The following is a 22,952-nucleotide window of genomic DNA, read 5'->3' on the forward strand; positions in this document are numbered from 1 at the left end:
AATGATTTTTATTAAAAATAAATGAAATCCTTATTGGGAACACCTCATTGACTGTGACCCAATGCTTTTCTTTCTGCAGTCATTCTGGGCATGTGGCAAAAAAATGAACTGGCCAGAGGACGCAGCTGTTTTGAACAGCTTCCAATGAGAACACAGCCTAGGCTAGTAGATTGTATTGTCTCCTCTAGATATGAAGCAGTGAACCCAATCTTACGATCCTTATGATGTGAACAGATCCTAGCTCTCTTCATTTTCCTTTCCCCCAGTTAGATATGATTTACCTCCATGAGGTGTTTGAGGGATAGAGAAAGAGGCTCTGAACTAGAAAAGGGTTCAAACTAAATTCAGGTTCAGATCCAGGTACAATTCTGGGGAACTTAGATTCAGGGTACAGGCTTGGACCATTATGAAAAGAGAAATCATTTGTTGAATTTTGATCTGGTTTAAGATTTAAAAGATGCCCAGAGTTCACAGGTTTTCAGAGACAGGTCTTGGTTTTGGCTCTGAAATGAAGCTGTGGGGGCAAGTTATCCCATGTGTGTGAACACTGCCACGCAGCAAAAGAGTTCAGGACTCTCCATTCCCTTACCCACAACAGATACAAGCAGCAAGACGCTGCAGATGACTATGGAGACGATGATGGCTGTCTCGCCTCCCCCGAGATGCAGCATAGCAATCGTCTGGTTGAACTTCCCCACTTGGATCTAGGGAAGGAGAGGGAGAAAAGAGGTCATGTGGTAAGTTCACGAGTGGCTAGGAACACAAGAGGAACCAGACCATGCAGCGGAAATACCCGCCAAAAAAAGGGAGCTAACCGCATGTTGTCTCAGCAGTACTCAGTCTTCACGAGGGGCCCTACACTGTACCCACCACTACCAATGCCTGTAGGGTGGGGTGCTCTACATGCATGGAATAGACCCAGTTCCTCTTATGCACACCATAAAATGAAACACCACTTTTGCAGTTGTGCTAGTGTAAGATGGTGTGACAAGGCAAGTCTAAGCCTGCTGCACCATCTGGCCTGCTTCCAGTGACACATATATACCCCACTGAGGCTGACAGCTGCCAGCTAGTGGCAGATGCAGGAGTCCTGTGGACTCTTGGGGTGTTAAGTGAGAAACTCCCTCCAGTATCTCAGGATATGCAAGGGTTAGGTCCTTCCCAATAGAAGCCAGGGGGCACAGACACATTAGTTAATTCACTCCATACTGTGAAACTTGTCCAAGGGACATGCCTTATTAAAGGGCCTCCTCTCTTAATAGACCATCTCTAAATGTTCCCTGCTGTCACAGAATTAAAGAAATTCCTGTTCCAAAGAACTTAAAATTATACAAGGTACCATGTGTTCCTCCTTTATTAGCAGACCGCCTTCAGCCACCACCCACTTTGCCAGTGTCCCTTTAACTCCAGGCCCGATATACTCTCTGCCCCTACCACATGTCAGGGTGAGGAGACTTGAAAGTCACAGAAAGAAGAAAATTAAACTGGGAAATGAAAAATCAATAACTGTACTATTAACTAGGGGAACAACCATATTGTGGTTCAGACACACGACCGGAGAGTCAAGAGACCACGGGTCCAACCCAGGCATGTACTTCACACTTCCCATGACATTGTGGCTTCCTGTGACACCTAATCCCTCTAGACCTCAGTTTTCTCCCCTTGGACAATGGGGACAATAGCATTCTTGCACCTTGCAGGGCAGCTGTGAGGTTTAACTCATTACTTTTTATGAAGGGTTGTGAGATCTTGGGTAGGGGGGAGAGGATGGAGGGTCAAAAGGAAAACAGCTTCATCAGGGCAATGGGAACTCTTGAGTGTGCCTGGTGGTTTCACTTCTGGAAATGGGAATTTTACTTCTCCAATGGAATGAGAACTGAGAGAGAAACAAGAGCAGAAATTTGAGCGAGCTTCAGGAGAGGGGGTGATATAAAGATCTACTGAAAACTTCCTGTCTCAATCACACTGCAGTTGAGGGATGGGATACAGGCTATGGGCTGGATGATGAGTAACTAGCCTTGTATAGCATGTAGAAGCAGGGCAGGGCTGTAAGGATGAGGCCAGCTCTGCCTGCCTGCTAGGACTGCAGAGAAAGAATCCCCCCTGTCCTAGGCTGACATTACAGGGGGGAACTGGGCCTGGAAGAGCCCTCCTCCTGCTCCTTGGCACCAGCTAGGCACTATGAAGGGAAAAGAGCATGTTACACTGTTCCTACCATAAAGCACTGCTCCACATACAGCCCTGTGACCCTTGGAGGTAGCATGATTCCCATGCTCATCAATACTGCCTCTGATCATCAATGCTGGGCTGCACAATTACTCCTCTTCGCTCCCTGCTCTGGGCCATGAGTTGGCTTCTACCTACCTATCAAAACTGAATCTACCACTAGGCAGCTTTTCAGACAAGATATATTTCAGTACAAAGTGTGTCAGAAATCAGTCATTTTCAATGGGAGCAATTTTGCTACTACCCTGGTGCTGTAAAACGGTGTTGAGTAATATAATAGCCCTGTTGTAGGTGGCAGAAAAGCGATCATCAGCTAGCTATAGTTTTTATAATCTAAATAAGAAAATGAATAAAGAAGGCATGGGTTGTTATGATATACAAGTGTGTGCATGCTCACGTGCCTACGCTTGCCTATACACATACACACCATACTTACAGGCTTTAGTGCACGCATGCATCCATAAGCCTATCCAGTGTCAGGCAGTAAGAAGCAGTACACACTGTAGGGAGGATTTTCCTGTATTTTGCCTAAAAATGTCTTATGGGGAGAGATGAATTAGCAGTGCACATTCTGGAGGTTTTATATCAGTCCACCTGCCCCCAATCTTGCATTATTGCCAGGTAGTACAAATCCTAGATTCAGTGTTTAAATGATTCTGTGACAAACAAAAGCAGGTTTGAAGGTCTCCAAAGGCCTTCGGGTTTTTTGGTAGATCTCTATTCAATAGACGTTTTATAGGTGTGTGTCTATGGGCCAAAGGAAATTAAGGTCAGGGTTAAACGGCAAAGTTTCCTGACTCTACCACATGGTGGGGCTGTAGAATGGTGATGTAGGATGCATCTCTCAGGCTTCTCTTCCCATCTGGGGAAATATCCACTGACGTCAATGGAAGATTTGCAGATTAGTTCAGTGATCTTAGGGATCAGAGAATTTTACCCATAACAGGTCACAGCCTTTCCATGTAATGGAATGACTGCTCTCACAACAAATTATGGGGGGTAAATCCAACCATTCAGATAGCTAATGACCAACTATAGCTGCATATCTGCTATTTAATCATCCACACAGGAGCATCTACACCAGTAATGGATTGGGTGCAAATTTTGCATTGACTCATCTGTAATGGGAATTGGGCACAAACCTTTTTATAAATCTGGCCCAATATTAATAGGTCCTATTAATTTATATGCTAAAAGGAACTTGTTGCATATGAAGTTAGTCAGCAGCATATAACTCAATCCACATTTGAAGGTATAATAGCTGCAAACAGGGCTGGATGCAAGTTGGTTATCTGCTTGCACCTCTATTGCTGGTATATGGTTCATAACCAGCTGTTATTTTAGTAAAGTGTTGTTGTCCTCCTTTGCTTAGGAAACTATGTTTGCTTATGAATCGCTAGGGCATTACCCAGAATGTTTTCTGTCAAAACCAAATCTAGCAAGCTGTTCATCACAAGCCCACTTAAAAGATTTCTCCAGGCTTTCAGTTCTCATTAAAAAAAAACAACAGGAATTTCCCCCTTTAGCATTTCCATTAAAATGGCTTAGGAAATTTTGAGTTGTTACTTCTGCTTTTGTTTTGGATCCTTGTAACAGTTTCATGTGCAAAGGCTATACACAACAAATAAGAAACCTTCCCCCATAGAAGCAATGGGTATTTTTGCTGAGGTAATCTGCTTCTGGGCAATAGCAGGCCACAGATTCCTCAAATCTCTCTGCACCTTCTCACTCCTTGCCCATGCTGCTTGTTCTTGCCAATTCAATATTAACACATTTACTGGAAAAAGACTCAGCTGGGAAGGAGACTACAGGTTCTCAGGCCACTGACACAGATGGAGATATTGTCTCCAATTGTGAAAGCTTTAGACTGGCCTCTGAGAAGCCAAGGGACTGGATATGAAAAGAAACAAACTGAAAGCAAAGGAACGTAATTAGGGACGCCCTCTGGATAAAAGAAGTAATGAAGACTGGCAAGTGTAAACCATCCCAGGAACAATCAAGAGTTCCTGATCCTTGAGATCCGTGAGACTGAGAAGGGGCACAGAAGTGAGATTAGTGTTGGGGAAAAGCACCCATTTCATTGTCCATAAGATTTACAGCTGCAAGCATCCTAGTGCTGTGCTCACTGCAATCCACCCCCTGGCGATACTGCCAGGACCCCAGTCCAAGTGAGGAGAGTTTAGCTTAGGTCTTTGTGCTCTTCACAGCAATTCTGCTGAGACTGGTAACAAGGGATCCCAATGACTAAGACTGGAAACTGAAGTGGGAATCCCCAAATTCATGTCACATGAGCCAGCAAAAACAGTGGGATTTTATCCTGAACTGCTGGGACCAAGGAATCTCCCTCTGCAATGTACAGTGAAATCCCATGGTTCTCAGACTAACCCAGCAGGACCAGCTGCAGGCATCTGACTGGATCTGCTCAGTCGCCCACAGACTAACAGCTGCTTTTCTCAGTGTTTTTGATATCATTCAATCATTAGGCAAAACCCTGAGCGGTTTTCATCTCTAGTAACTCCAACTGAAGGGGTGGGGGGTCAGCACCACTCAGTATTTCACCAATGGAAATGAGAGATGGAAACAGCCTCCAATTAGTCCATCCTCCTCGGCCACTGAAGAATACAGTAGATTCATAGATTCAAAGATGTTAGGGTCAGAAGGGACCTCAGTAGGTCATTAAGTCCAACCCCCTGCCCTGGGCAGGAAAGAGTGCTGGAGTCAGATGACCCCAGCCAGGTGCATGTCCAGCCTCATCCTAAAGACCTCCAAGCTAGGGGAGAGCACCACCTCCCTTGGAAGCCCATTCCAGATTCTGGCAACCCTTACTGTGAAGAAGTTCTTTCTAACGTCCAACCTAAATCTGCTCTGTCAATTTGTGGCCATTGTTCCTAGTTACTCCAGAGGGTGCCCTAGTAAATAAACCATCTCTTATTCCCTGCTGCGGCAGCCACAATATCACCTCTCAGCCTTCTCTTGGGTAGGCTGAAGAGGTCTAGGTCCCTCAGTCTCTCCTTGTAGGGCCTTGCCTGCAGGCCTCTGACCATACAAGTGGCCTCCTCTGAACCCTCTCATGATTCTCCGCATCCCTCTTGAAGTGCAGCGCCCAAAACCAGACACAGTACTCCAACTGCGGCCTGATCGGTGCCGCATAGAGGGGAAGGAAGCATCACCTCCCTGGACCTATTCGTCATGCATCTGATAATGCATGATAAAGTGCGATTAGCCTTGTTAATCACTGTCACATTGACGACTCATGTTCATCTTGGAGTCAACTATGACTCCAAGATCTCTTTCTGCTGCTGCGCTGCTGAGAAGGTGGTCAGCCCCCAGCCTGTAAGTGTGTCGGTGGTTCTTTTTGCCCAGGTGTAGCACTTTGCGCTTGTCTTTGTAAACTCCCTAGAACATTTGGCCAGGCCGGTGTTCAGTGAATCCTGAGGATGTTAGGATAAGCATGAAATTTAAAACAATGAGGATTCTTGCCTGGCAAGCTCACTGCTTCCTGGTGGCCAGTACTCACCGTCACGGGCAGCTGTCTTTCCGAGGTGCTCAGCGACTCATTGACTGAGCAATGAATGACTCTGTCAGAAACAATCTGTATCTCACAGGAAATGAGGCCAATTTTCACTTGGTACTCGCCGCTTTCCAGGCCCAGGTTGTCAGACTCTTTCTAGTTCCAAAAAAACAAAATTGGGAAGACAAAATGAATTAGTCATTCTCCAAAGTGCTAGGTCTGTATGCACTGGCCTTTTCAGAGAGAGCCCTGGTTACACTTGCTGTATCTCCTGCTGCCTCTGCAGCTCTGCAAGCCCTTCCAGTCGCCCACCCTCTCACCTTCCCCCATTGTCCTGTTTCCGGTCCCTCACCATTTCTCAGCATGTGACGTAGAGGGGAAAAATGCCCTGATGAAGCCTGGAAAACACTGCTTTTGATTTGCTCTCTTTGTATGTAGCAAATGTACTAAGACCCTGCCAGGGATTGGGGAGGAAAAGGAATAAAGGAGATGGTGCCTAGATAGCATGTTGGTGAACGCATGAAGTTAGAAAGAAGGGACACTCCCGGTTCTCTTTGATCTGTTCAGGAGAAGACTGGAGACTCATCAAAACGTAGTACTAGCTTCAGGAATGAGTTGGCCACTCTCCTGTGAATCTCTTCCTCCCAGTGCCAGCCACCAATTAATTCCAGCCACATCCACTCCTCACCCCTTCCTGATTGCACTCCTAAGGCACTCATTGCCATAGTGTCTAGGCACTCTGCCCACAGAACAGCTTCCCTACAAGGAGATGGCTACATCTCGGTGCCAAGAAGTCAGGATGCCCTGTCAGTGTCAGTCTCTTACATGTATAACCAGAGTCAGGGGCTCCCCGGGATGGTGTTTGATCCACTTCTCCTTCCTGGCTGTGAAGAACTGAGGGTCAGCATAGTATTCCAGGCTGAATTTGCTGATGTGCATGGCCTCCTCGGGGTACATGTCCTCATCGGGAGCTGGCCTGTCATCGGCGTAGAGGCGCTCATTGATGTAGAAGTCCACAGGTGCTGGCTTGCTTCCTGTGGTGAGGTTGGAGGCAGCTGGAGAGGGGCAGGTAATCACAGTGTCGGTGTGAACCTTACAGTTCTGAAAGTAGGAAAAAGCATGCACATCAAACATGTGGACGAGACTTGGGTGTATCCATGTCAGCAACTGTCCTGACAGGCCCAGGGACTTTACCCAGTGGGAGGCTACCTCAGATAGGGTTGCTCTACTTAGCCATGATTGACAAGCAGCTGTGTGTGCCAATCACAAAGCTAGGCACCCTCATGAACCAGGCAAGTGATGGCACTGTAAACATCATAGATGATAATAATTACAGTGCGTGGGCATAAATTAGGTCTGTCACTCTCCTGAGCTAAGGATCATAACAGATTCATCCTAGCCACAACCCCAATCAGCAGTGAGGGTTAGGGACCATGTACAGGTTGTACTATTATTCAGAATATCTCCTATAGCCAGGCCTGCAGACCCAGGCCCTCTTCTAATACTATGGTAAGGAAGGATGCTTACTGTTTTTTCTTTTCCAATGCCATGAACCACCATCGACACATTCTGAACCATCCCAAACCCATTTCCTTCCAGGGTGATGATTCTGCCTCCACTGAAAAAAATGGAAGGAAAAAAAACAGATGAGAATGTGAGAGTAGGTATTGCTGATGACACGCGAGTCCTGCCTTTACTGTGTCTTTGGTATGCTCAAAAGTGTTGACCAGGGGCACACCCTACCCACCCGCTCAGCCATGCTGAGGGCCTCACTTCCCATTGTCCTGAAGTAGAGATCTCTGCCTCTGAGGTGGTTGACAGAGGCAGTTTGGACACCCTTTGGGTACTTTGCTGCCATATCTCTAGGTCTGGCACATGAGCAGTGGGAATGGGTAGGCTGGTAGGGAGCATGCTTGACAGTAATCTTGAGAGTGCTCCTGGCAGGGTATTGATATATCCAGGGGTTGCTGGGGAAACCAGGCACAGGCAGATAAAATGAAGCTGTTCTGTTGCCAGGCAGGTCAAGGAACAGACTGTTCAAGTGTACTGGCTTGGCTCATCGGGTATAGACAGATAAAAGTGTACGTGTGCCAGGTGCCTCACAGTGTTTCAACGGAGTAGGCTTCCTGGGAAATGGCAATGTAAGTGTTAACCTACAACTCGCTGGACATCAGTTCATGCACTTATTCTCTTGGTTCATCCATGAAGGGCTCAGTACTTAGGGAGCCAAGTAGCCCAAGGCACTGAGACAAAGCCTGTGTTTCCCAAACCCCTTTTTTGATTTAGAAAAAAACTGCAAAAATTCTTTTGCATTTTGGACCTGATGCCTCTGGAATGTGAAATGTGGCACCACCAATGTGCAATCAATTAAAGGGAGTAACAAGACGGCTCTGCTGCACGCATTACTGGTGGGGAGGGGATGCAGAAGTGGCTCTTCCCCTCCAGTTAGTAGCAACAATGTCCCAGCTTTGCTCTGCACTGTCTGCACAGGGCCTTTCACTTACCCACTCCAATTGTATTTGCTTTAATGAGGTGGTATATCAGAGAACCAGGCTGAGGACTGGAGGGGGAGAGGGATATTGACTTCTCCCTCGCAGCTCTACAGATTTCATTATATTCAGGAGTATTGTATCCAGGACCCTTCTACTTGAGTCTTTAAGATGCTCCAAGTCCTCGTGTGGTGTTAGCACGCAGGTCTGCAGTTGAGGACTGGTGGCGGAGTGACTGAGGTACCGCACTACAGCTCCAAAGGAATGAATTCCAGCTTCATTCTGGACTTGTGCTGTAGGCTGCCCACAGGCAGCCCAGCTGTAAACGGGTGCACAGTCAGCTGGGCCGGGGCCTCAGAGATAACTGGGTGTGATGCTGGCCAGGCCATTCCTTTATGTGCTATTGGCTATGGATGCTGGAGTGCTTTAGCCGTGCTAATACAGTGGACCTTCTACACTCAGGTGGACAATGACTCGATTGCTTCCTGTGTCTGTGAAACCATTTAGGATCCACAGTTCATTTTAAACACCTTTATTCCTGCTAATGCTGATGTGGTTAGCAATGTCATAAGCCAAACTAATTCCTAATTAATGATGTGTATTCTCAGATACCTGCAGTAATGAACTAGTGTGCACAGAATTCACAAGCAACCCTCCAGTAACAAACTACTGTACACAGTACAAGCCTTATAAGCAGGGATCCTTTTTCTGTTTAAAAATTGCATATTCGCTGATAAAAACATCCTGGATTCTCTGATTAAAACATCCAAAATCCGCATTTTTCTATGATTAAAATGAAACACCACTATATATATTCCAATAGCAATTCCAAATTGCTTTAAAATAGTCAATATATCAATAAAACCTTGTGCTAAATTGATTACTATAATATATATATTAAAATTGATTACTAAATTGATTACTATATTATATATATATATATATATATATATATATATATATATATATATATATATTATAGTAATCAATTTAGCACAAGGTTTTATTGATATATTGACTATTTTAAAGCAGTTTGGAAGTCTACCAGTGCCTCAATCATTATAATTAAATAATTTCTAAATACCTATATATTTTGGCATTTGATTTTGTTTTTATCATGGAAAATCTGAGCTCCCCCTGCCCCCTTCACTCATTAGAACATGAGTCCAGCTATGGCTGTCCCCCTCTTACTTTGTGGTGCCAAGTAACCCGGATATGCTAGTGCCCTGCCCCTGCCCCTGCCATTGCCCCTCACTCCCAAGCCACAGCCCCTTGGCCCTGCTGGTGCCCTTCACTTACAGCCCACAATCCCCCCACTCCCCAGCCCATGCTGGTGCCCCTCACTCCCAATCTGCAGGCCTCCCATTCCCGCCAGTGACCTTCACTCCCAACCCACAGCCCCTTGGTCCTGCCAGTGCCCCTCATTCCTAACCCACAGTCGCCCCAGCCCTGCCGATGCCCCTCACCCCTGATCCGCAGCCCTCTGCCCCCCTACCCAGCCCTGCTGGAAGGGACCCCCAAGTTCCCCCATGTTGCCCAGCCTGGGGTGCAGTGGACTGCAGCAGCTCTTGACTTGTGTGGGTAATGGCAGAGGAGGACCGACCCTGGCATGGCCTGGAGGGAGGAAGGGATGCCTGTGGCACCCCCCACCCTGAGCTGAGGCTCCTGTGCTGCACCAGGTGGCCTGGGCACAGCCCCTCCACCCCTGCCAGGCAGCATCTCCCAGCCACCCTGCCCCTGTGAGCTTTGGTATGGGCCCTGGTGCTGCTGGCCAAGCCACACAGCTCCCCACCACCCCTGAAAGGCCCCCCCCATCCCTTCTGGGGCTGGAGGGGCAGGCAACTCTCCCTACCTCCTTGCCCTACTGCAGCCCCAGCATCAAGACATCTTCCCCCAGCACCAGCAAGCACCACCCCCTATCACACACCCATCCCTTCCACACACCTTTGCCATACACACACACACTCACATATCCCACCCCCCTCTCACCCCCACCCCCCAACACCCCGACAGTCCCCAAGCCCTGGCCCTCCAACCCCCACCCTCAATAGACTTACCTGCATCCAGATGCTGGGGCTGCTCCCACCACCCTGCCTGGCTGTATGCTGGACACTTGTGTGTGCACATTGTCCCCTACCTCCAATTGCCCTCCCCCTGCACCCCTCAGCTCCAAGCAGCTCCTTGGAGGCTGGAACACTGCTAGTCTGCAAGGGGAAACCCGTGGTTTCCTACAGTTTTCTCCTTTAAGGAAAATCCACATTTCTCCCTTTAAAAAGAAAAATCTGTGTTTTTTCCTTCAAATGAGAAAATCCACATTTTTCTGCAGCAAATGGAAAACCCGGATCCCTGTGTCTGCAACAGAAGAAAAGACTGCTCTCAAGTTTCTGATGTTCTAGTAAGTAAATTAAAAAGCAGTTTACAAGTGAAAGAGAAGCATTTTGGTGGTTTCTTTCTGCAACTATCACTCTGTGTGGACACGCTGTTGCTGCCATTCAGCATAGCCTAGAGTGTGATTAAATTTTATGTGAGGAGCTGAGGGTTGGATGAGTCTGTGCTGTTCTTTGTCACTCATTCTTCCACAGCCTGTAGCTTTGGTATTGCCTTTGAGATTATAGACTTGTACCTGTTTGGTAGACTGTGGACAGGCTCAGACTGCCCTTGCCTCCACAGTGCACATGGATTTCCTGACGGCGCAGCTTTTGTTGCATTTGGTCAGGAGGCTCATGTGCTAGGTTCTCAGATTTCTTTCAAGGGACACAGACTTTTCAGATGGAAGAAGATAAATCCATAGAGACATTTCACACAGAAATCCAAAATGAACAGGAGCTTGGGAGCTCCGTGGAGACCAATGAAACCAAAAGCAATGTGTTGTGGCAATGAAACATGGCCCAGGAGCTGAATAACTATAAAATTACAATCTCAGTGGATCCCCAGCAGTTTCGTGGCTGGTGAGAATCCCCAACAGCTATATACATGGCTCCACCTGAAGTTCTCTAATGCACCCAGCAGACTGAGGGAAAGACAGGGAGTAAAGTTACAAAGGATGCTATTCAGCTTTATTGGACTTTCTAAATTTCAGGAAAACTAGTTAGCACCGTGTTCACTGCTCTGTGTGCCAGCTCAAGCAGCTTGGCCACTGCATCCAAGTTGTGATATCTACTTTCATTCCCCTCATTGGGTCACCCCGCTGCTCTGCTCCAGCACCTTAGTTGTGGTCTGCAGTACCCTTTGTTCCTTAAGCATTTTGGGCATAGGTTACCAAGCAGTGGTGCTTAAGTACCCGTACCCACCAGCAACTGGCAGCACCTTTCCTGTACTCTTCAATGGGCAACACATTCACCTCTGCAGTCACACTTCACTGAAGCCCACAGAGGATGCCTGGGAGGTGCTGCCTTCTCTGCCAGTGGAGGTCCCTCACCTGATCTGACTCTTTTTTGGCGTGATGTCTGTTATGACTGGGTTCTTCTCATACTTGAACACGATGTTATCATTTGTGCAAGACTTGTTCTCAAACTGGACGCAGACCCGTGCAGCTGTCGTGCGCTCCACTGCTGGCATGATGCAGGTGATGGTGGTGTCAGCACGACTGGGAAGAGAGAGACACAGCAAATGCAGAGCACATCCTCAAGGCAACAGAGACTGCTCCCAGATTGGAATCTGGGCAAAGCAAGCAGCAAGGACCCATAATCCTGTTCCAGCTTGACGATGGCTTTGGATTTAGGGAGTGCCCTAACAGTGGAAATACTTTATACTTCAAGGCACTTTCCAGCTGAGGCTCTTAAGGCACTGTGCAACAGTAATGTGCTGGGATAGGCAAGTGTTGTCAGCATTTTACAAGTGAATAGACCAAAGCACAGAAAGTTTAAACCAGTAACCGAGAGGAATACTTGGCAAAAGACATCATGGCTCCCTCCAAATGGAGGCACCTATCTTTATAATAATTCTCACATCCCCAAATGGCATGTGGGGTGGTGGTGAGACAGTCATACATTAAATAGCACAGAAACCTTGCCCTGAGGAGCATCTACAAGGACACAAGATGCAACAGAGGAACAGGAATGCAGTAGGGTGGGGAGGGCAAAGGATGGAGTCTCTAACAAGATCAAAGCAAGGCTGCATCCATAGTCTGGTTGGATTCCTTTCCTTTGCTTTTAAAATGACTTTCTAAGAAGTACAGTTACACATTCAAAATAAGGGAACACTAAAAAAATAAAATAAAAATCAGCCTAGGTGATTTGAGTGAGATCTCTGCATCTCTGGTAGAGCTGGAAACAAAGCCCAGGTATGTCTTATCTCTAGGGCTGTGGGTGCAATCAAAGACCACCCACAGAGCCTTGAGGGCTGTATAAACTCTCTGGGAGAATTGGTTTTCCCTGGCTGGAAGCCAGCCACCACATCTTGGTCATAACTAGGCCCACCAGCTTCCTCTATTTACGCCAGAGGAACAAAGTCCACATCTCTGTCAGGCAGGCACATGGCAGTCCTGTGTCACCACAGGAAGGCACAAGATTGCTCATGATGGCTGGGATGGGGCCAAGGGGAACTAAATGGGCACATTTTGATATTACTCTGATGCTGTGGGGTTCCAGGCACAACTGCACTCTGCTGGCTATCTGGATGGCTCAATGAACCTCTTCTTTCTTCAGACTATTGCTGGAACAACACGATCCTTCCTACTAACTGGTTCTGCTGACTAGTGCATCCACAGCCGATCCTAAGTGCCAGCTCAAAGCCTCATGGGTGACCTTGAGACACCACTTACCTGATATCTGTGCACTGTCTGGTGTTGTTGACTAGGACACGGAGCTCAGATCCCACACTGAGGTTATTCCCTCTGATGGTTACTTTGGTTCCTCCAGCTTTCGGCCCCAAACTTGGAGTTATGGAGTGTACCACAGGCAACTAAAAAACATGAAAAGGAAAGTTTTCAATAGTTTCTTAGCCCAGTAACCCATACTTAGCTCACCTGCATATCTCACAAATACATAGGATGTTGTGTTGTTTATCATAACTGCCTGAAGTTAACAGGCCAGAGGTATAGCTGGCGCACAGGCCACTGAGAGTGAGAACCATGTTAAATGTCTCCGTGTTGTAAGAGCAGAGTTCTCCATGCACCTACCTCTTCAGATGTACTTCCATCCTGCTCCAGAAACTACAAATGGGATAAATCAGGACCCCAGTTGCAAATCCTCTTGAGGGGATCCTCAGTAAGGAGCCTGAGATTTTTGAGATCTGGCAAGACACCCACTTGGGTATAGATAACTAAATATCAAAATCATTTTCCCTTAAGCAGGATTCAAACCCAAATCTGCAAAGGTGACACAGTCTAGCAAAGAAGCCACAGAGGTACTTTGCTCCTTGTTAGATTCCTCCATCTTCTGAAGAAATAAAAATCATTTGTGGGCTATTAGAAATTTTACTGAGATCCATGGGTTCAAGGCTTTGATGACTCATGCAGTTCCTACCCACCATGTGACTGCCATATAAAGTACTCATGGAGAGCTTCCCTATTGTGGCTTGAGCAATAAGCATAGGGCATGGCAAATACATGATTCAAGGCCCCTTTCCACAGCGTTTTGTGGTTCCAGTTCCTTATAAAATAGCAACAACATCCCCAAGGAACAAAATTTGCAGTGTTGTAGTGTATGAACTGCATTGGAGACCTCTCTCCTACTGAAATCATTCCAGTAGCTCAGAAAAAAACACATGAGCTGATTGAAGTAAATACCGCTAAGCTGCTTCATATCTCACAGTGCTGTCAATTCCAGTTACACAACATGCTTATTATTAGTTACCCTTGTCTTTGTCATACACACGCAGTGGATTCTGTTCCTTTATATTCTTTTCCTTCTGTGTTTCTGTTCATCTTCCATTTCTACAATATTTATTTTGCTGATTTGATTTAATGCCTCTGTAGACAGCCGTCCTGTGCCCTGAGCCCCTATCCCATTGAAATGCACAATACCACACACAGTATAGAGACTGTTCCTGCCCATCAAACCCCTCTAGCACACAGTTGGACTCCTCTGGAGTCTCATTTCCAGTTTGTTAGCATTGAAGTTCTTGCAAATTCGACTCTGTTCACTAAGATGATGGCCATAAAGCCCTCAAATGGTTGGGGGCATGTTTATCTGGTGTGACATTGTTGGAGCCTCTCCATCTTCACACCAGCAGATAAGACCCGATGGAGATGGACTGCACAAGTTAACTCTGCAATGCAGCTACCTCTGGGGCGGAACACCGTAGCAATTTAAGCCCCTGCAGCTTCACTTCAAGAGCTTGTTTAACCCAATGGTATGTTCAGGTTCCAACCTCAGGACTTAAGCCTTCACAATTTTTTGTTCAGTTCTCCAAACCTTGCTGGGAAAGAAGCTGCTTTGGCAGGAAGGACCAGCCAATGATGAGACAGCTGCCATGCTATGTGAGAGGAGCAGAAAAGGCTCCCCCTGCCTTTTCATGGCACAGGTGGCCTTTGCCACAAGCCTGTCTAGGTTTAGGAGCACAATGCAAAGTTTAAGGTCATGCCATGGGCCTGTGATCTTCTTTCATTCTTTGGTGGTGATGCCTTGGCAGATGTTTCCTCTTACGTTTTTTCCTCACAAACCAAAAACCACTTAGAAAGAGCATATCCCCTGCATTTCACCTCTTTGTCACCACCACAATCACTCAGCAGCCACCAGTATGGACTACATTTTCTGGACTCCAGCCCACACTTCCTGGTGATTAATGCTTTTCTATGAACCCAAATGCTGGAGAAAAAGCCACCGGGTCTCATCAGTGTTTGCAGACTGCTCTGCCCTATGCTATCACACGGGTCTAACTCAGCTGGCTTTTTCCCTGCTAGAATTTTTAGATATGAAATAGTGTTGCTGGATTCCACAGACTGGCATGGATCCCAAAGTATACACATTGCCCCTGACCTTGAAGGGAACTCAAATCAACTACAGAGCGTAATGGACCTGGGACATCTTAGGGGCTGTGCCCCACTGTCACTGGGATAGTCAAAGCCCACCCAGTTTATTATCTTGGAGTCACCCTTGATCAGACTTTAAAGCAGCTTTCTGGAGATGTGATTTGTAAGTTAAAAATCAAAACAAGGAATAACCTACTTGCCAAACTTGCAGGCTCCACTTGGGGTGCCAATGCCTCCACGCTACATTCATTTGCTCTTGCACTGTATTATTCAGTTGCAGAATACTGTGTCCCTGTATGAGCTTGTTCAACACACAGCAAATGAGCAGACATCCAACTGCACACTATAATGTCATAGATTTCATAGACATTAGGGCTGGAAGGGACCTCACGAGATCATTGGGTCCAGACCTCTGCCCAAAGGGCAGAAGTCAGCTGGGGTCAGATGACCCTAGCAAGATAAGCATCCAGGCATTTCTTGAACGTATTCAGAGTAGGTGTTTGCACCACTTCTGGGAAGAGTCTATTCCAGACTCTGGAGACTCAGATGGTAAAGAAGTTTTTCCTTATGTCCAGTCTAAAACGGTCTTCCAACTGTTTGTGACTGTTGGACCTTGGCTTCCCTTGGGGTGCCCTGGTGAACAGATGTTCTCCCAGTTACTGAATCCCATCCCTGATATACTTATAGGCTGCCACCAAGTCCCCCCCAAGCCTTCACTTCTCCAGGTTGAAAATTCCCATGCCTCTCAGCCTCTCCTTATAAGGTCTGCTCTCTTGACCTCTAATCATGCACGTGGCTCTCCTCTGGATCCTCTCAAGCTTCTCCACATCCTTTCTAAAATGTGGAGCCCAGAATTGCATGCAGAACTCCAGCGGCAGCCTCACCAAGGCTGTGTAAAGTGGGAGGATGACTTCTCATTTGGGCTAGATCAGTAGATTCAAGCCAGAGTTTTATTTGGTTTCCCAGCTGCAGCATCGCATTGGTGGCTCATGTTTATCTTGTGATCAGTCGTTACTCCCAAGTCTCTTTTGGTTGTGGTGCTAGTGAGTGTAGCACTGCCAAGCCTATAAGTAGGATGTGGGTTCTTTCTCCCAAGGTGGAGCACCTTGCATTTCTCTGTGTTGAATGTCATCAGGTTTTGATCCACCCGCCTTGCAAGCCTGTCCAGGTTGGCACATTGTGCCCCACTCTACTCCCATGGTTACCAGTCCTCAGTAACATTGCTCCCCCTCGTCTCTGCCACATAAATGCTGAAGTAAACTTACTAGCCAGACTCCATGAAAATCCTACGCTGCCAGTGCATTGGGACATATTCCACCCACCAATAGCTTGGCTCCCATCAAGACGCCCAATACGGTTCACCCTTTCAAAATCCTATGACTTTTCCTTACTTACTAGATGGCATGAATAATGGTCAGCACAAGCACCAATCAATCACCACATCATCTCTGACCCTACAGTCAGCGAACCAGGATTTAACTGGTCATGCTGTTATTGGGCATTTCTCAACCATCTTCGAACTGGACAGGGTCACTGTGGCTCAAACCTAGACCAGTGGGGCGTTCGCAGTGACAACAAATGCCTTTGTGAACAAGTTCAAACCATGTCCCACTGACTCCTGTCCATTTATAATGCTATCTGGTGGCCTTCAAGCTCTTCACACCGGTAATGACATCGCATTAAGATGGCTGAAACAATAAACTGAAACTGCACACGCTAAAAAACTTGGAAATACTGATGTGGGGGCTTATATGCAGAGCATTGTGTAGAGGGCCCTAACGTTAGGCTTGTAAAGTGAGCAGCTGAAGTCATCCCCAATAATGCCGACACCATGAGCTATGTTCTTTCTCTCTGCAATGGTGTGGAGTGGAATCAAGAGTTCCAGCAGGGGCGAACGTAGGCTCTCTGTGGGATGACAACTTACCACATATGTGTATCGCTCCTTGGATTTCCCTTCTTTGCTCATGTTAACTGTCACCACATCGGAGAACACATCTGGGGCTTCTCCAGTCTGGCATACAATCCTGCAAGAAAGAGAAGGATGAAGAATGAGAGGGTCCAAGCTGTAAGGAGTACCCTTTGAGAGCACGGGCAGGCAGGCAGCAGATCTGGGTGAGACCCTGAGCTTCTCCTTACAATCTGCACCACTTCACTAGCACCAATCCAGCAGCAAGCCATCTAGTAACAACCGCAGTGCTTGCACAGATCAGTTTCCTGCCTTTTTACCAGCACGTTGTCTACAGGTGCTTCAAGGAGGATAAGGAACCCAGTGGGGAAGGATTTCTGCATGCCATCTACACTACAATTTCCATCCCACCACAATTGAAGCTGCCCCCACAGTAGTGCCAGGGAGGGATATTTTAAGGAAAAACTAACTAGAGACACAGCCAGAGGCTCAATTAACAACATTAGTCACACAGAAGCTCTTACAAATATTCAGCCTCCTTCAGCACTCTCCAGAACACACTGCTGTTTATTCAGTACCTGCTCTTCCATAGAGCTGTCTGTACTCACAGCATGGGCCAAGATTTTTAATAGCAACTATTAAAAAGCTCCAACTATGTCCAACTATTTCCATAGTGGGTTACAAAAACCTCGTTTGCTGTAACTCAGGCATGGCTGGACTGCTGGTGCCTCTGAGCACAGGCCTTCTGGATGGTTTGACCTGCTGCTCTGTAAGACCTTTCTTCACAGCCTAATATTGCCATCTCTGTAGGAAATTGGCAGGAGGCTTTACTTAAGCTTTTTTGGATGATTTTGCTCCCAATCAGCCTGGAGACAATCACCTCAGCTTTTCCCTCAAGCCCGTCTGACAGTGATAAGAGGGAGGTCTTTAAAAATAATGAAGTGAGTTTAACACCGGTGAAAGGTCTGACAGCTCTGCAGGGAAAAGTTCTTCATATGGACTTAGAACAGGTTCAATGCAGGCAGCAGCTGCGTGAGCTCTCCCGTGCTGTCCCACCCACAGGCCCCAACCCATTGCTGGGGGGACGCAGAGGCATTCAGGCTCCTTGATCCATCCAGTTCTCGGCAGTGGTGGCTAAGAAGGGGCCAGCTAGGGTCCACTTCCATGGAAGGATTTTGTGCATGTCATGTAGGCACTAGGCAGAAAATGGGGAGCCAGACTTGTCTCACTGGGTTGAAAAGTTGCCCAGAGGTGGTAACACTGATCTGTTCCAAATAACTGTGGCGGGGGGACAGTGTCCCACACCATCCAGTTTCCCCATCGCAGGGCTGGTGGGGGGAGCTGGTTTGCTGGACAAAGGGAGAAGTAAACAAGCCCTAGGCACAATCCCCTGCTTTCCAGTGGCATGCTTTGACATACTCACTCCTCAGAGACCATGTATCTGTCCTGGAGTGGCAAGCATTTCACACCCCCTATCTTGACAGCGTGAATGACATCGCTGAACCTACGGCCCAGGTTCCTTCCTCGTATTGTGAGCAGAGTTCCTCCTTCGAGGGGCCCGCTCAGGGGCTCAATCTGCCAAGGAGCCAAAGGGAAAGGGATACAGGTTACAGCAGGACCACAGGAAAACCTTTTGCTTTGATTCCTCCGTGCATTTCTGTTCTCGCACGCATATGTCTATGTGTGAGCACACACGCACGCTCTACTCAGCCTCTCCTTCTGGGGAAGAAAGGCTGCCTTTCACACCCTCGCCTCACCCACACAGGCCATACCCTCAGCATGCTCCGTCTGCCAGAGCTTTGGGAACCGAAAGAGTTCACACGTCTGCAGTTACTTTGGTGCCCACAGAGATTAGGTCACACACCATGGAAAATGCAGCTGACTCTGGGGTGAGACATTATGACTGCACAGCTATTGAGGAAAGAGAGCAGAGAAAAAAAGTAACAGCAGCTATATCTGCGCTAGACACTGGCCAGGGCACCAGTATTAAAGTACTGGTTCAGTCGTGATTGCCTCCCACTGAATCAAACTAATTGATGCATTGGGATTTCTCATCTGTTACTAATCCTGTTTAGTTGTGATGGGACAGTGTTAGGTCTGCAGGCCTTTGTGCCATTTTACTGCAGCCTTGGTTTGCTATTACTATAGCTGCTTCAGCACTTGGCTGTCATTATTCATCGGGCCAAGTTAAGTCCTTACATTCAGGAAGGGCTGTTTTCATTTTAGTAAACTTACTGAAACTTATTAAGGCAGCAAAGGCTGCCTGGTAACATCAGCCTTCCTCTGAGTGCATGTGGAGAGGCCACAGCTCGCTGGAGCTGTTGCCAACACAACATGACGTAAGCCAGAAAGGGGAAGGTCAAGAATGGAGGCTCCTTCTTCCGCCAAGCTGGTTAGGGCTGATAATATTACATTACTAAGCTCAGTGCCCCTTCTCTATGTAGCTGTGGTCCTCCTTCTCCTGAGGATGACTCTGTGAAAGCTAAAGCAAAGCTTGTTTGTTTCAGTGACGGAGGATTTGGATTCAGTGTCTTATATTTGCTAGGGACGTAGCCTCACAAGCCTGTCACATTCTGTAACCTGAATTCTTGTGGTTTGCTTCCATTATTTTTTGGCACAGAGCTGATAACATTTTATACGCATTGGGGTAAGGCAGGCTCATCAGAGAACATTCCTTCCCCACTGTTGTGCCTCTGATAGTGACAGGATGGAAAGGGCTTTTGGGAATCAGAGAATTCAAACCACAGTGCTCAAATATGGACAGATATTTTCACACTCCTTCCCCATGAATAAACAGCCCCAGAGCTTGCCAGTTTTGGCAGGTTTTGTTACTGTTTTCTATAGGATCTTTAGTCTCCAGAGTTTTCTCTGTTCCCATGAAGTTTGTTGTAGGATTTCCTGCATGTGCTTTCTTATCTGGGACTCTGCATTAGGAGTGGAGCTTAGTGGCTGGTCTCCTTTTGCTAACAAATGCTCAAACCCAAGGACACCCCAGCTGGGAAATCCAAATCTAGGCCTTGGACCAACCTTTAAAGCATCATTGCAAAAAAGTCATTCTGTCATTCTGGATGGTGATAAGACCACAGTGAGTAGTGGCTGGAGAGGTGAGTACAGGTAATGATTTTATCTATACCAGATCTACCAACAATTTCTAGATAAAGAATCCTCTGGTTGATTTTGCAAAATTTCCTTGCCTGAATCTCTGCATCTCCCCCCTCACTGATAAAAAAAATGGATGGCCTTGGAGACCGAGACAAAGTTTTGGTTTGTTTGTTTTTCCCACTAAAAGATCTGGATTGGATCTCAGCTGGGTGTTTTTTGTAGTTAGTGTGGTATTTTCATGCAGTTCTCAACTTTATCTCGTGTCAAAGATAATGTAGGGTTTCTTAGCTGTCCCCATATCAGTCCCCTCCCTTTAGTTCCCAAATGAAGGGCTGTCTTGTTTGTTATGCTACATGCACAGCGCTGTTGACCGGCCTGTTGCTTCTGGGGGTATGCTCAAGCCTTACCTTCTGAATCTCAGGCGCAGGGCACGTGTTTGAGGTCTGCAGGGATTCAGTGTTTAGTCTGCAACTGGAGCTGCTCTCAGTCCAGGTGCAGCGGTGCCCCAGGTCCTCCCTCCCCAGACACTGAGAACAGTCTGTGCTTCCAGTTGCACAATTATAGACCTCCACTAAATGCAGGAGAAGAGAGATATTGTGAGATCCCAGATGTGGACCCATCATGATCTACAGAGTCAAACACCAAACCCACATATACATCTATACATACACATCATGATCTACATCGACATATACAGAATAAACTCTATGCTGTTGGAAATCAAACACATGAGCAGAATAACTTGGAGAGAAAGCAAACAGAGGGAGTGTTGGCTGTAATGCTGAAAATTTCCCAGAAGTACTGGGAACTTATTCCCAGTGCAATATAATTTAGCAGCACTTTCTTCGTTTTTATTTTTTTTAAAAAGCCTTTTGTCAATTTTCTAATTGCATTTTTCTAATTCTTGCTATCCACTTGGGATGGAGCTTAGCACAGCTGACCCCACCCTGCTAGCAAAACAGTCACTGCTTCCACAACCTGCGACAAGAATATGAGTGTTGCAATGATTTGTACGATGTTAACATTCCCCTTTCTTCCCTTTAGCAGCTGCAAGCTCTCTTTACTGACTTCTCCCTTTAGAGTAGGGCTGTGCAAAGCTTCAGGTGCCGATTCAATTCAGAGGAGATCTGGCCCGATTCGGTGGCTGAATTGCCAAATCCGAATCGAATCAGGGGAACAATAAAAAGGTCCAAATTGATTCGAAGCTCTCCAAATCTTCGAAAAAGATTCGGAGAGCTTCGATGATTCGGACAGTCCCTGCCCACTGCCACGGGGAGGTGGAGCTGGACTTGGAGCTGGTAAGTAGGGGGCGGGTGAGGGGAGGCTGGAGGAGGGGGCAATGGGGGGAACCCTGTCAGGCCCTATCCCCTGCCTGCTTCCCCAGCCCTCTCCCAACCTCTACCCGCTCCCCCAGCCCCCCCATAGCTGCCAGAACCTGCCCCAGCTCCTGGGGCTTTTAAAAAAGCCCTGATTCACTGGGTGCTGCTGGGCCGGGGGGTGATCCCTGCTGCTCCCACTGCCCCATGCTGCATGGGGGGCTCTGCCACAAGCCCCCTGCCCCACGGCTGCCCTGCCCACCCCACCCCAGCTCCTGGCCCTTTTAGAACCCCCCCCTCCCCCCCAAAAAATCCCAAACCCTGGGACTCACCAGCTCCTTCAGCGGTCCCAGGGCTTTGGGGGGGCTTATGGAAGAGCCCCCCACATGGCAGGGGGCAATGGGGGACAGTGAGGATCGCTCCCCAGCGGGCAGGAACCGGTGAGTCTGGGGTTGGGGGGGGGGTTTCCTTAAAGGGCCAGAGCTGAGGCAGGTGGGGCAGCCATTGCCAGGCTGGGACAGCAGGCGGGCGATGGGCCTGTGTGATTCAGAGATTTGGCAGAAGCCGAATGTCCAAATCAGATTCGTCTGAAACAATTCAGGACAGTGATTTGAATCACCAAACCGAATCACTCTCTCCCGAATTGGCCGAATCTGAAGCGAATACTAGCTGCTTCGCACAGACCTACTTTAGAGCACCCAATGCAAGTGCTTTGAGCTCTTTAATAGCTAATGACTGGGTAATACCAATATTCCCTTCTCAGTTAGAAATGCTCTTTTCAGTTCAAAATGCTCAGGCAAAGTGATTTCCACACCCTACTCCCAACATCACACAGTTTTGGCAGTATTATATAAAACAAGGATGCAGCCACATTTTGCACTTAGCTTGCACTGGTCACCAGAGGGAAGTTTAAAGCACGCCATGAAAACTCAGCGTCTCCTCTGGCTTTCTTGTGCAATGTTACTCTAAATTTTGATTGGCTTGGCTTTTGGGTGATCAACATGGAACAGGACAGGCCTAGTTTTCCTCAGCTCTTACTGACTTCACTTGCAACTCAATGAATGCTCAGCACACTTCAGAACCAGAGGGGATGTTAGGCCACTTGTGTGGGTTTTAGATCCTACTCCCCTCCAAGGAGATGCAGAACTCCATGCAAGATGCCCATTATTTTGCTCAGTAAGCAAGGAGCTAGAGCCCTGGCTAAGGGAGTGTTTTAGAGGGGTGGAACACACATCTTTTATTTGCTAGTAAAGTAGGCCAACCACCAGGCCACAAGGCAAACCTCACTAAGAGGACCCTTCACCTTACCTGGTGAGGCTGGCCTGCTGGGCAGCCAATGTATGTAGGACCAAGATGAAAAAAAGCAGAGCAAGAAGAATGTGGCTCAGTGAGATGGAGCCTGATTGACCCTGGGTTCTAATCCTTGCCCTACCTTGCTAGGGAAGAAGCTAGTCTTCTGATATCCATCAATGTAGAAACAGTACAGAAG

General features: G+C 47.3%; 1 protein-coding gene across 1 annotated transcript in view; it reads right to left on the reverse strand.

Moving 5' to 3' along the window:
• Nucleotides 1-22,952, reverse strand: part of PLXND1 (plexin D1) — a 120,079-nt gene that overhangs the window by 33,943 nt on the left and 63,184 nt on the right. The window contains exons 12-20 of the mRNA XM_014605516.3: nucleotides 20,555-20,718; nucleotides 18,469-18,620; nucleotides 17,064-17,163; nucleotides 12,989-13,128; nucleotides 11,645-11,812; nucleotides 7,265-7,355; nucleotides 6,563-6,838; nucleotides 5,744-5,893; nucleotides 590-704 (exon numbers count right to left, since the gene is read on the reverse strand). Coding sequence (XP_014461002.2) covers nucleotides 590-704; nucleotides 5,744-5,893; nucleotides 6,563-6,838; nucleotides 7,265-7,355; nucleotides 11,645-11,812; nucleotides 12,989-13,128; nucleotides 17,064-17,163; nucleotides 18,469-18,620; nucleotides 20,555-20,718 — 1,356 coding nt within the window. The remainder of the gene's footprint in view (nucleotides 1-589; nucleotides 705-5,743; nucleotides 5,894-6,562; nucleotides 6,839-7,264; nucleotides 7,356-11,644; nucleotides 11,813-12,988; nucleotides 13,129-17,063; nucleotides 17,164-18,468; nucleotides 18,621-20,554; nucleotides 20,719-22,952) is intronic.

The sequence above is a fragment of the Alligator mississippiensis genome, chromosome 12 (genome assembly GCF_030867095.1).
Source record: "Alligator mississippiensis isolate rAllMis1 chromosome 12, rAllMis1, whole genome shotgun sequence".
NCBI lineage: Eukaryota > Metazoa > Chordata > Crocodylia > Alligatoridae > Alligator > Alligator mississippiensis.